The following is a 13,539-nucleotide window of genomic DNA, read 5'->3' as shown; positions in this document are numbered from 1 at the left end:
TTTGCTTGGAAGATCCATGGCAGTCCCCGGCAAAGGTCTGGATGGGCAATGAACCGGTTCATCCTGGAGTCAGGCTCTTTGGGATCAGTTTTCAAAAGTGACATCTTGTGGCAGCAAGAAGCAACAGCAGCAGCAGCAACAGCAGACTAAAATTTCCTTCGGATGGACCCCACGCACCCTCACTGCTGTCTCCTTGATCAGTGCGAAATGCTGGAAAGGGAATAGTAAGAGACGTGCCAGTCCAGGCCACTTCATTTCAGTTACAATTTAATATAAAAATGCTTCCCTTAAATGGTATAGATTGAAGATAGAACAGTCTCCTTTCCAGGTGGTTTTTCATTTTAGAAATTGAAGAAAAGGTTTAAAACCCTGATGTTTTATTTGACTTCTTCACCTCTGTTTTAGCTGAGAAATAAGCTTCCAATGGTTTATCAGATTAATCACCAGGGCTTATAAAGTCGAAGGAAAGTCTGCCGGTATGGACCCATCCCCTGTGTTATACACGAGGCCAAGATACGGTGCCAACGCTGTTTACACAAAAGAGCGCCTGTGTTACAAAGTCAGATCGAGGCCCGACATCCGCGCACTTTCTCCTCGAAGACCGCTTGTAGAGCACCCTGGAATCTGCTCTGCAGCTGGCCTGCAGCCAGAGCGGCGTATTCTTCCCTTCTGTGCCTCTTTCTTCCCAGCTCCAGCCCCTGAGCCAGCAGCCACTTGGTGTTTAGTTCTAGTGCAGTCCTGCGGTTGAGCCAGCATGAATTCTTTGAGTTCAGCTTAACCATGAAGTCAGAATGTCTGAGATAGAAGGGTCTTTCAACGCCCTGCCACTGCGTGAGCTGCGGTGGCAGAGGCGCAGGCTCTGGCAAACACTGTACCTCCACACCGAGCCCCTCTCTGGGCCACAGGCTGGTTCTGCCGGACGTGCAGAATTTGCGCTGGGATGCAAGGCCCAGCAGAGGGGAAGGGTGCCTGAGCTTTGTGGGAGGCTTTTGTCCGGAGCCCCGCGGTGGACGCTGGGCCTTGTGCTTGGGTTGCCATCCTGGGTCCCCACGAGAAACTCCTCCTCTGTGATTCTTCGGGAAAGATGGTCTCTCCAAGGTCGCAGTCAGTTTTGGGGCCTCTTGGCCTTAAGAGTGTTATGACTCTCGGGGAATCGACTCATCTTCCTGTTCTCCTCACAAACAGTTCCGAAGCTCAAGCCAGCCCCAGGAGTACTGCGTCAGGGCCAGACCTACTCCTCGCCCCTTGCTAACTTCGGGGGGTAGGGGTTGTTTGATAAAACCAACCCAAAACATAATGTTTTGGTTATCCCCTTTCCCGAGGAGTGCAGACCCTCCCAGCCATTTACTTCATAGCCAAGGGAAACCACCGAAGTGAAAAAATCTCCACAGAACTACAGAGATCTGCGTCTTGGTGATTTCTGTTCTTGTCCCTGTAAGGAAGCAGCCGTTGAGGACTTTCAGTGAGGAAGGGGGAAGCATTCCCCACATTTAATCTCCAAGGGGCCCCAGTAGTGGAGCACCCTCCCAAACTCGCACTGCGTGCACTTTTTGTCAGCCGTCTCACTTTGCAGAGGAAGAAACAGGCTCGAGGAGAAGTGATTTGCCATAGTCACATGGTCCGTTCTCCCCTCTGCATCCTGCTCCCGACCGATTTCTTCCCCGATTTGCAAAGACCTCCTGGAGGCCTTTCTGCACTCCACACCCAGCCCCGTCTCGGGCTTCTCTCTGCTGGCACTTGGTGAAGAGTATCAAGCCATTTTGGCTTCTCAGCATTTCCAAACAGGAAGTTTTCATTTCATTTTCACATCTCTTCTGAGGGGATAGGTTGGACCCTGCATTCTGGAACTCGATGCAGAGTCCCGGGAAGTAGAACCAGACTGGAACCGGCCGACAGCGCCTGCTTCTGAAATGAGCCCACAGGCACGCAGGGCTGGCAGGGGGCCTGGGAGACTCTCCGGGTTTGTGTGCTGATAGAGATCAGGCAGCTCTGCCGCGGCCCCAGAACTGTGCTTTGATATAACCTCTGTTTTTCTCCAGTTGATGATGACTTATTCAAAGAACCGATGAAAAAAAGAAGACGATCAGATAGAGACCAGCGGTTCCGAGCATTTCCCTCCATAGAACAAAGTGCTCTTAAGGAATGTGAGTGTTACGAAACTGTTATATATTTGTTTTTGTTTTTTTTTTTTTTTAAGCTGGCTCTGTTCTTTTCCAAATGTGTTCAAATGGGCAAAGGAAGAGAAGGTTAAGTTCAGGAGCAGAATGAGACATCTTCAACTGACCCGGACTCAGGAAAGAAGGCCTCATGGTCCGTGCAGAGATGTAATTTGACAATTTATCTCTGGGCTTCTCTGGAGAAGAGGGTCATTGTCCAAATACCCTTTTCCTCATTAAAGCAAAGACTGGAAGTGGTTGGTTTGTGCTTTATGGGTATTTATGTGATGTCCTTGCCTCTTTTTTTCCTTTTTTTTTTTTTTTGTTGTTTAAAGTATAGTTGTTACACAATGTTATATTAGTTTCAGGTGACATGTTTTTTCCTTTTTGTGACCCCAGGAGAGAAGACTCTAGAAGGACCAGAGGCCATGGCCCAGCGGTGCTGACTTCTGTCTCGGGGGTGTCAGGGCGGGGTCCTTGAGAGGGAGTCGGCCAGGGGTAGCTGTGTCCCCAGGGCACTGTCTCTGGTGTCAGAGGACCAGTTATGTTGTCTGACCGGTTTTTCATTTCATTTCTTTTTCTCTCTTTCTGTAATGCTGAGCAGACTCTTCCTGGGGAGATCTAGTGCTGACCCCTGCCCGGTCCATCCCAGCTAATACACCTCTGTTGGTTGCAGATGAAAAATTGGAGTCTCGGACCAGAAGGGTTTTGAGCAACACTTATCAGAAACTCATCCAGTCTGTCTTCCTGGATGACAGCATTCCAAATGGAGTCAAGTATCTCGTGTAAGTCTGACATTGGCCACCGTCAAATCCTAGTTTCCTTAGGTGATTGTAGGTGCTTCTGTCCAACAGCAGAAGGAAATTTTCTATTAGAAACTCAGCAAGAAAGCCAAAAATGTCCACGGCTACAGGCCACTGTTTATATTACTGCTCGTTGGGTTTGTGGAGCTCTCACTGTTGATCTGATTTCATGTAAGGGTCCCAATACCCTTTTAAAGTAGAAGCTATTACAATATTATCATCCCATTTCACTGAAATTGAGGCTCAGGGAGGCCAGACGTTGACCAAAGTCACACCGCTGGTCAGTCAGTCAGTCAAAGGCCCCAGAACCGGCTTGGCTCAGCTTTGCCCACCTGGGCTGCTGTGCTGAGCTCACCTGAGGGGCTGGAGTGGTGTCCAGGCCACACTTCCTGCTCAGCGGGACTCCGTGTTGCTCCTCGTGGTTCTTTACCTCTGCATAAACTTCACTTCTAGGGTTGAAACTATGTGATTTCCACAGAACACAAAGAAGGGTGCTTCCCAGCTGGAGTTTGCATAGAATTATCATTATTTATTAGTAGAAAGGGCTTTTACCAAGTGCTTTTGCATAATCTCATTTGATCCCCATGACACCTCTGTGTGGTAAACAGGGATTAATATTCCTCTTTGACCAGAGGGCAGAGGCTCAGGTGTTGTGACTTGCTCAGGATTAGAACTCAAGTCCTCTGTGTTCTAGTCCGATGCTCTTCCCCCTGTGTTCTGATGACCATGGCAATGTGCTTTTAAAAACTGATCTAGAAACAGGCTTCTCACTTTAATTGAAAAACCGCCATTGGACCCAATCTACATTGGATTATTTGGAAGCACCGGGGCCGGGAAGAGCTCCCTGATCAATGCCATCATCCAGCAAGCCATGTTCCTGCCAGTGTCCGGAGAAAGTATATGCACGTCCTGTGTTGTCCAAGTGAGCTCAGGCTGCTGCGAGCAGTACGAGGCCAAAATCCACCTTCTGTCTGACCAGGTAGTGTCTCCTTCCTCCCTCGCTCCCTCCCTTTTTTTTCCTTTCCTTCTCCCTCTCTCCTACAAATTAACATTGTGTTTCTAGTAAATATAGCTCATGCCTTTGTTGAAGGGAGAGAATGTAGTATGGAATGTGAACGTTCAATAGAGCCAGATGGGGGTTCTAGCCTGGGTCCTGTTACAGTTCTTTGTGGGGCTTTGGGGGATGGTCATGTACCTCCTTAAGTCCCTGTTTCCTCACCAGTGAAACAGGGGGGTGGGGTCAGACAACCCTTGCTGGGTTCAATGGTCTTACATCTCCCCAGTGTGCAACACCCCCTGCCCTGCACAGCTACATGGCCTCCGCCCTCTGTCAGTGCTGTTTGTGTCTGTGTCACGAGGTGGCTTGGCCCTGCTCTGCCTTGGCAGGAGTGGAAGGAAGAGCTGAAGAACTTGACCAAACTCCTGCACAGAACAGAGGAGTTGGACGAGTGGGACAGGGACGACGCGGTGGAGGAAGCCGTGTGGAAGCTGCGAATGCTTTATGGAGTTGGGGCAGAAAGGAAGAGCTATGAGGAGTTACTACGGGCAAAGCCAAGAGGAAAGATTCCCACCTCCAGGATCATCACCCTCAAGGCAGAAGAGGTAAGTAACCTCAAGATGTTTTTCTTTATGAATCGTGAGTCTTCAGTACAACCATTGAATCCATTTAGAGGATTTGCTCAAGGTGTGGTGTTTTATATTTGAAATAAGTTGATTCCAAAATCAGAAGTATCCATGACCAAGTTACTTTTCATTATTTACAGCTGTCAAATGGGAATTTTTAGTGTCTTAATGAGGGGGCTTTTGTGCACAGGAAGGACTATTTATACTTAACTTGAGGAATAATTAAGGATGCTTTTGGCAGTAAATGATTAAAAAAAACAAACCTGACTCATAATGGCTTACACAAAGGGGGACTTATTTATTTTCTCACATGAGAAGTCTGGAAGCAGTTGGCTTTGTGGGTCGGTGTCATGGCTCAGCAGTGTCGAGATCAGTGTCTGTCTGGTTCCTTTGGCCTTCATTATCCTGGTCTGGTCGTTCCATAGTCATGAGACAGCTGCTGAGGTGCGAGACCTCAGACCTGGCTTCAAGGAAGGAGGCGATGATGGGCAGAGAGGTGGCGCCATCCGCAGCTCCCCTTTCATTGGAAAGTGAAAGCTTTCCCAGAAACACCCCCAACACATTTCTGTGTAGATTCCCTTGTTCAGCGCTGATTCTCGTGGCCTTTCCTAGCTGAAAGGGAGACTGTTTAATAGAGAAGGCAGGAAGCAGGCTTGTCAGGACGGGCTAAGACCAGCCTCAACCCACTGCCTCCACAAACCATCAGGATTCTTGTAGCATGGGTGGAGGACAGGATGGAAATTAGATGCACAATTAACGGATTATATTATGCTGGTAATCAATGTTAACTTTATTAAGTTAAAATTCAATTTTAAGTGAAACTAAATACTGGTGGACCAAATATTTAATTTATAAATGTTGTTCATTTAAAAGCCTAGTCTTTCCTGCATCTTAAAGTTCATCTTTAAAATATTGTTATTCTATTTTGAAATCTGACTTTTTAAAATAAAATAATAATAATTACACTTGTTCTAGAATTTAGTGTTCAATTTTCTCCTAAGTTTAACATAGTGTATCCTCCTTAAATAGTTAATGCTACTTAATATAATTAGTCAAATTTCCTTATACTTTTTATATTATAGTCCAAATTTAATATATTCAATTATTCTTTCAAAAAAATTAAACTGAAAAAAATAAAGTCACACTTAGGAGTCAAATGAACCAAACTTTTTAAGGCACTTAGCTTCTGTTAAGGAAATCAAAGACAGCTATAGTAGACACTCCTTATATCTAAATGAATGTTACTATTATAAATAATTATGTTCTTAATATGTAAAACATAGAATAAGCCTGTCCAAAGAAACACAATGACTATAAAACTGGTTACTTCATCTGAATATGCAACTTATGCTAAGGTGTCAATATAATATTTACTTCTGAACTACTCTGTATTTAGAAATGCTCCTTCCCAGTGTTGCAGACTTGCCCAATGAAACAAGGGGAACAGAAAGACCCTCCCAGGGAGCCAGAGGGCACTGATTCAGAGCGCGGGTCAGGGACTAGACTGGACTGCGGGAGTCTGAGCTCACCTCCCAGGACGGTTTGCCCTGGGCCAGTTCATTGGGCTGAGCCCTCTTCTTCTAGCAAGAGACTTCCTCAATCTGTGTTTTTTCTTTCAGGTAGCCCTTATTGTGTCCACCTTATTTTTAAAATAAAATATCTTAAAGAACTTTTATCATCTCCTCTTTCACAATTTCCTGTCATTTGATTAGAATGGGTGAAATCTGTCACTCCCTACCCAGAGTACAACAATCCCTGATCTGATCTCAACTCTTTTAGGAATGTACTTCCTTATCTTCTAGGACCAGTCTATAGATATTTAGGAACAATGACCAACATACATCCCAAATCTCCTGTCACCGGAAGTAGTCCAGTAGAAATTTGCTGCCACATATAGTTGCAGGTGGGAATGTGTCATTGTCCCAGCAGATGTTTAAGTGGGAACAATAGGCTGAGAGCAATTCCGCATCCCACCTACCACCATCCACACATCCTGGAAATGCCTACATTTAAGCCTTTAAAAGGCTTACAAACCTTTTAAAGATCATATTCAGATCAATTTTTAATGCGGAAATTATGGTCACCACATCACTATCGATTCTCTGTAGTATGACCTCTCTGGTAATTATAACATTCACATTAGCCATGCCAGAAGAATCCTCTCTCTCCAAAATTTAGGAAATTGCATATTAATTCCATTACTATTATAATTGAAATGGAATTTAGGAGATACCATCATCCAGTGAAGCTATAACTTGGCTGAAGTCCCTTTATAACTGACTAGTTACTTCATCTGTACGGTCTGCTCTGGTTCTCAGAGTCCAGGCCCTGTTTACTGGCTGCTTCTTACCATTATTACTCAGTGTGCCTTCAGTACACCTGTGTCACAGCTCGTCCCGGGTGGAAATGCTGGGAGAGCGGCTGATATGTGTGACTCTGCCCTCCTTCCTCAGGCAGGAGAGCTGTCTGTCAAGCTGGACCCCTACATCCGGACTAAGAGGAGAGACTGGGATGGAGAATCAGCTGAGTCGCATATCTGGCCCTTGATCAAACACGTGGAAGTGACTCTTTCCAAGTCAGAGCTGATCCCAGAAGGGGTTGTGCTGGTGGACATTCCAGGCACGGGTGACTTCAACAGCAAGAGGGATGAGATGTGGAAAAAGGTGACTCTCTTTCCTACGGCTTTGTTCCCTCTTCCCCCAAGGCCCCCACCCTTTCTGAAGCAACAAAGAACTCTCTGCTTTTAGCTGGAGGAATTTTATGAGTTCACTGGAGTTAAATTCTTCCACTTTCTGTGTCTTAAGCCTCAGGGCAACAGCTAGGCATGGGTGGCCAGAGGAGCCGGTGAGTCAGGAGTCACGAGGTAGGCCCGGTGGCCAGAGCAGGAATGTGTATAACAGGGTCAGCAGGAGAGTGGCGTAAGAGTAAGCAGAGGGAACAAGGACAGAGTGGGGGAGGAAGGCCAAGAGTTGGGTGTAAGGCAGAGAAGCCCACAGCCAGGCTCCAAGGAACCAGGAGGCGGCTGCTATGTTTGGTTGTTAGGAACAGAAACTCAAGAAAGCAATCCCCAGTGAAGTGCAGCTGATCGAAGGATTATCGAAGGATCTCATGACACCCGGCCTGGCCTCAGGGCTGCCTCTAGGGTGGGAGCAGCTGTATTTTTCTCATCCTCTTCTTGGTCTCTTGTGGCTGCTTGTCTTTGTGCAATTCTCACGAGAGTCCTGCTTTTCTCTTAGATGTTTCTACTTGGCCATTAGGGTCCACATTGTGGAAAACAACCACCCTGGCCCTTTCCCTAAATGACATCATGTAGTCCATGTGCCCATGACTGTCTGACTATCGTCTCTGTGTTTCAGTTTAAGTTCCCAAGAAGGAAAAATGTTATTGATCATTGCTCTCTCTGGGTTACATATCCAACCCTTGTGCAATTAGCTGTGGCTGCTGGTGGGGGTTAAAATGAAAGTCCCCTGTTCAACCAAACTCTTAGGTTGGGGTTCAGTCCCCAACAAATTTGGCCTGAGCTGACCAGGAACCCCCAGGTGTGTCTACACCAGAGTTAGGCATTAGAGTAATTTGATCTGCACCTAGACACTGAAGTTTTTAAGAATTTATCTCTTTATTTGTGCATTTGCTTTTCATTCATCAAACACATGCAATATATAACAATCTACTAAGCACTGAGGATGCGAAGATTATAGATGATAATGATAATAACAATAATAATAATAGCAGGCATTTACTGAGCATTTACTTTGTGCCAGGTACTGTTCTCAGTGAAGTAAGTTGCCCTTTATAACTCTGGGGATTTTACCCCAGGCAAGATGGCAGTGAACGAACAGAGGCACAGTATGACCTCTAAGAAGTGTGTGTGTGTGTGTAATGTTTAAAAACACCCAGCAAAAGTGTGATCCTGCCTTCTGGGAGGATACACACCCAATGGTTGGCAGCAGTTGCTGTGTTCACCACCACTCTTAACTACATGCACCTCTGTATTGCTTGTATATTTTGTATGGACACGTGTGACCTTTACATTAAAAAGTAGAAAGCAAAATAAAACAGTGTGGAATGAGAAGTAGACCTTTCCCACAGAGGGCTTATTATCTAACAGGAGGGAAAAACAGATGGCTAAGTACACGGCAGAAAGTCATGTAATAGGGGTTCAAGGTGCCATGAGCACTGAGACATAGACATTGCCTCTGATTAGCACTCTTATTTCTTCAACAAATACCCATTGAACATCTACTCAATTTCTTGGTAGATTCTGGATGGACAGAGACAAAGTCCTTGTCCTTGGGAGTCTCATAGTCCAAAAGGGAATCAATTAGTCCTATTAATTAACAAACCGCATCACTTGAAAATGAGAGCACGATGTGGTCATTTCATTTTGGAGGGGGTGAGGATTCAGAGAGGATGCTAAAGCTCAGCCTCCACCAGGCGGAGAAGGCAGCTGGAAACGGGACCGCTGAGCACGGGCCAGACAGCCAGTGGGCTGTGGGAGCTGGGTGTTGGGGGAAGGATGAGTCCGCCTGGGTGGCTGGAGGGAAGTGGGTGGGGGGGTGTAGGGAGAGGCACAGAAGACAAGCCTGGAAGTTGGGGATGGGTTTTAATACCCCATTTCCTAGGGAAGACAAGAGGGACTGGGGTGCACGGCTGAGGAAGAAAGGGCGTCTTTAGGCAGAAGGAGCTCGGGAGCACAGGGTGGGAGCACAGGGGAGCTGCAGGGGGACTGGGAGGGGGCACCCATATCAGTGAGTCAGGAGTAGTGCAGCAGCGGTGGGACCATGGGCTGGGGAGCTCTGTGACTCGTTTCTAGTCAAGATCAGGATGAAAGGAACAGGACGGCAGCTTACAGAGCATCAGCCTATGCCCTGGTTTTACAGAGGAAGAAATGAAGGCTCACAGAGGGGAAGTCATTTGCCCAAGACCGCCTAGCTGTTGAGTGGCAGAATTTGAACCAGAGGGTAGAGAATTTGTACCAGCTGAGGCTTTATCTATCACCCCCTGAGGATGTCCTCTAACAGTTTCTTTAGGAGGAAGGCAGTGCCCTTCTCCTTGATCAGTCAGCTCAGGCCTGGCCATGAGAGCCTTTGTTTCTGCCGGGTCTCAGCTTTTTAAGTAGAACTGCCAGCCTTGGTGGGTTCCAGGCCAGCCCCAGGGAGCGGCAGCCTCGGGGAGGCAGCCAGCCTCCCTCACCGGATGGAGCCGTGGTTGCTGCCAGTTCAGATACGCCGGGCAGCTTATCAAAGGCCACTCAGAATAGAGGAGCCAGCAGATCTGGCTCCGAACACCCACTCTGAGAATGTCGAGCTTAAGTGAAGGGATGGTTCCCAGCCTGCTCTGCTTGGCCTTGGCTCCCCTGCATTCTTGTGGTTTCGCGATCTCCTCTTATAAGAAGTTACTAAAGACTTCCTTCTTTCCAGGGAGAGCGGAGCCAACACCCCTGGCCCTTCTCTGGAGCTGCCAGCTTGGCCTCCCCTAAACCAAAACAATTATGAACCCAGACCTCCCTGTTCTGCCACCTAGAAGTCCTGAGACTCTAGACACGTCACCTGACGTCTCTGAGGGCTATTCTTGACTCAGGGAAGGAGGGAGATGGGGGTGGCAGGGGTGCCAGCCCACCCACTCCTAAGTCCAGTCACTCTTGGCCTGTAGACAAGCTTTTTGGTGTCCTCAGTTCTAACTTTACCAAAGCCTGGCAAATAGGGGCAATTTGTAGGGCCTGAGATTTAATCACAGCAGGCTCTGTGAGTACAGTCCTCTTCTCATGTTAATAAACATGTATTAAGCCCCTGTAGTTTACCAGGGCCATGGGGAATACTGTTGACCTTTAAAAAATAGCCAGATATTCTTCTAGCAAAATGAGTTGATATGAGAACAATGAAGAACTGCAATTCAAGGAATGCAATCTAATGGTGAACTCCATGGAAGTCCAGAGAAACAAAGGAAAGGGATGGTCTTTTATGGACTTGGGAGGGGCTGTTGTCAAGGAAGAGTCCATTGGAGGAAACTGAAAGTTCAAAGTAGAGTGACTGTCTATTGGCTGAGTTGTGGCAGTCTGCCATTGGCTGGGCTGTTACTGGGCAAAGGGAAATCTTTTCTTCTTCCTACAGAGGTAGTAGTGTCACTTCCTGTTGGAGATGCAGGGTAAGTGATTTCCTGTTGAGGTCAGTCGAGGGTGTTGAGTGTGTGAGAGTTCTCTCTTCTACCCTCCAGACTCCATTTCAAATGAGTTTTTGCTATTTTGTTATTAAGTTTCACGGTACAAAGGTGACAGAGACCCACCACTGAGGAGCTTGCAGCCTGATAACCTGTGGTCTTCCGCAGCCTGACTGAATAGCCTGAAGCTTCTCTAACTTGTTTGTAATTTGGGAAGTGGGAGGGAGCAATGGTTTAATTTTTTCTGCCTAAATGTGAGTGCATCCACACAGGGCGGAGATTCAGACCCATGGCCACATGTCCTTAACCTGGTCCTGTGCCTCGCAGGGCCCATGACCTTCTCTAAAAACAGTCAGATTTGTCCAACTCTAGAAACTGATGATCTCACAACAATGATCCATGAAACCAAGAGACTCATGGACAGAAGGTGGGGGTGGGGCAGGGGTTGGTGGTAGCTCTGAGCAGGTTGGGGCTCCACATCCTCAACCCCCAAATCCACTAGAGCAGTTCTACTTTTAAAGATCAAGTCTGGCAATTGGAATTCTTCATACGATTTCATTTGAAAAAGTCTCCACTGCTAAGAACAAGTTTGAAACCCACTGTTCTAGAGCAGGGTTTCTCAGCCTCAGCACTATTGACACGTGGGCAGAAAATCCTCTGTTGTGGGAGCTGACCTGGGCATTGCAGGGTGTCCGGCAGCCTCCTGGCCTCTACCCTCTAGTGCCCCCCAAGTCATAACAATTGAGAAATGTCCCCAGACATTGCTGAATGTCCTCTGAGGTAGAAAATCCTCACTAGTTAAGAACCACTGGTGCCCTGGCTGGTGTAGCTCAGTGGATTGAGCTTGGGCTGCAAACCAAAGGGTCGCCAGTCCCATTCCCAGTCTGGGCACATGCCTGGGTTGCAGGCCAGGTCCCCAGTACGGGGCATACAAGAGACAACCACACATTGATATTTCTCTCTTTCTCTTCCCCTCTCACTAAAAATGAGTAAATAAAAGTCTTTAAAAAAGAGAGAAAGAACCTCTGGCATAAAGCAAAATAATGATTTCGTTAGCAAGTCACAAGCTTGTCACCCCTTTATGTGCACAGAGCTGTTCTGAGGAGCCACAAATAAACTTCATCCCCGAGTTGGATCAGTTTTTCACTTACAGGGAGAGATAAGACAGTGAAACAATACAGCAAGAAAAATGTCACATGAAAATTACTGATTTCATAAACAGTATTTGTACTGTTAATCGTAAATAAGTCGTCATTTGATATTCATTGACCTTTGCAATTTGAATCACACGGTTCCCGACTCCCTGCTGCCACATAGTGGCAGGGTGCTGAATATGCAGGGACAGTCAAACATCAAAATGATGCTGCGATGACAGTTTTGGGGCAAATTCATGAGCAGAACTCATTTTGGAAAAAACAATAATTTTCTCTAAAGGACAACTGGGGCAAAGCAAGCCAGTGATGGATCTGGTACTTAGGGTCTGACTTCTTGAATTCTATCCATCGCTAATGCCACAAACATCAAGGCAGCCTCTGCTATGGCCACACACTGTGCTTGAGGTGATGTGGATTCCAAGCTGAATGGTGGAGCCCCTTCCTCTCAGGAACCCCACAGTCTGGATGGGGGAAGGTGCAGAGAGCCAACCCTGTGTGATAACTTGGCCTGAGAGGTACTATGGCAGGGAAGTCCAGGTGCTGTAGGATGCAGGGGAGGCGTGGCCAACCCACCCTCGATTGGCCCTTAGCAGAGTCTCCAAGGGCAAGTGGAGGTCAAGCAGAGATTGCAGCAAGTGCAAAGGTGCTGAGAGATGGCAGAGCAAGTTACAGCTGAGAAAATGCAAGGGGCTCCGTGTGGCCGGAGGAGCAGAGAGAGTACGGTGGGAGTGGTGAGAGTGGGATGGGGAGAGAGACGGGCAGAGTGCGGAGCACGCGGTACTCAGAGGAACTCTGTCCTCTACAACTGAGACACCATTTATGTTCTTGACATAATGTGGTCGTGCTTCACAGACCATCGATAAATGTTCAGTGATCTGGGTGATCAGCGACATCGAGAGGGTTTCTGGAGGGAGAGCCCACGAAGACCTTCTGAATGAGAGCATCAAAGCCTGCCAGCGGGGTTTCTGCCGGGACGTGGCCCTGGTGGTCACCAAGACCGACAAACTCCATCTGCCGGAATATCTGAGGTACCGTGTTGGGCTTGCAGAGATGCGGGCTTTCCTCCGTGGGCCCTGACTGCTGTAATGAGGGAGCTTTGACCTAGGGGTGTGGTGGGAATTGTGGACTTCGGGAAGTGACCACAGGGGAGCAAAGAGAAGTCTAGATGACTTCCTGGGACCTCGGGACCCTTGAGTGGACTGGCTCAGCACTCTGACCACTGGGGCTCCTCTTCTGGAGTAGATGCTTAGCACCCAGCGGGTTATTCAGAGCTCAGGGGTGCCGCTCGCATGTGTGAGATGCTAACAGCTCCTCCTGGGGTTGTGCCGTGTGATGGTCCGGCCTGGCCCCCATTATGGGAAACGTGGATGCCCACAACTAGTAGGCACTTTCTAGAATACCCTCCTGCACAGTGCAGCTTTGAAGTGTGAGATTCTGTTTTCAGATTTGCCTACTCCTGAGATTTTAAATCCGTTTGTAACCAAGTTCTGAAGTTTTAGAACCTTGGCCAAAAGAAAAACATTCTTACAGAGGGATATTCTAACTACAACAATGAAAAATAAGCATTTTAGAGCTTAGTAGATGTTAATTTATATTGATTTCCATGTAGATGTCTGCCCCCCACTCCTGCCCTGTAACTAGGAGGGC

The 13,539-nt window shown here is 47.4% G+C and overlaps 1 protein-coding gene across 3 annotated transcripts in view; it reads left to right on the top strand.

The window, feature by feature from the left end:
* Positions 1–13,539, top strand: part of NUGGC (nuclear GTPase, germinal center associated) — a 44,150-nt gene that overhangs the window by 9,716 nt on the left and 20,895 nt on the right. For all 3 annotated transcript variants that reach the window (XM_045831259.1, XM_045831257.1, XM_045831258.1), the window contains exons 3-8: positions 2,040–2,144; positions 2,833–2,941; positions 3,716–3,938; positions 4,346–4,561; positions 7,036–7,245; positions 12,745–12,920. In XM_045831259.1, the coding sequence (XP_045687215.1) occupies positions 2,040–2,144; positions 2,833–2,941; positions 3,716–3,938; positions 4,346–4,561; positions 7,036–7,245; positions 12,745–12,920 (1,039 nt within the window). The remainder of the gene's footprint in view (positions 1–2,039; positions 2,145–2,832; positions 2,942–3,715; positions 3,939–4,345; positions 4,562–7,035; positions 7,246–12,744; positions 12,921–13,539) is intronic.

The sequence above is a fragment of the Phyllostomus hastatus genome, unplaced genomic scaffold, assembly GCF_019186645.2.
Source record: "Phyllostomus hastatus isolate PE091 unplaced genomic scaffold, TTU_PhHast_1.1 phas_contig_159, whole genome shotgun sequence".
Lineage (NCBI taxonomy): Eukaryota > Metazoa > Chordata > Mammalia > Chiroptera > Phyllostomidae > Phyllostomus > Phyllostomus hastatus.
The sequence above is the reverse complement of the archived record's forward strand: the minus strand, read 5'-3'. Positions and strand labels throughout refer to the sequence as shown.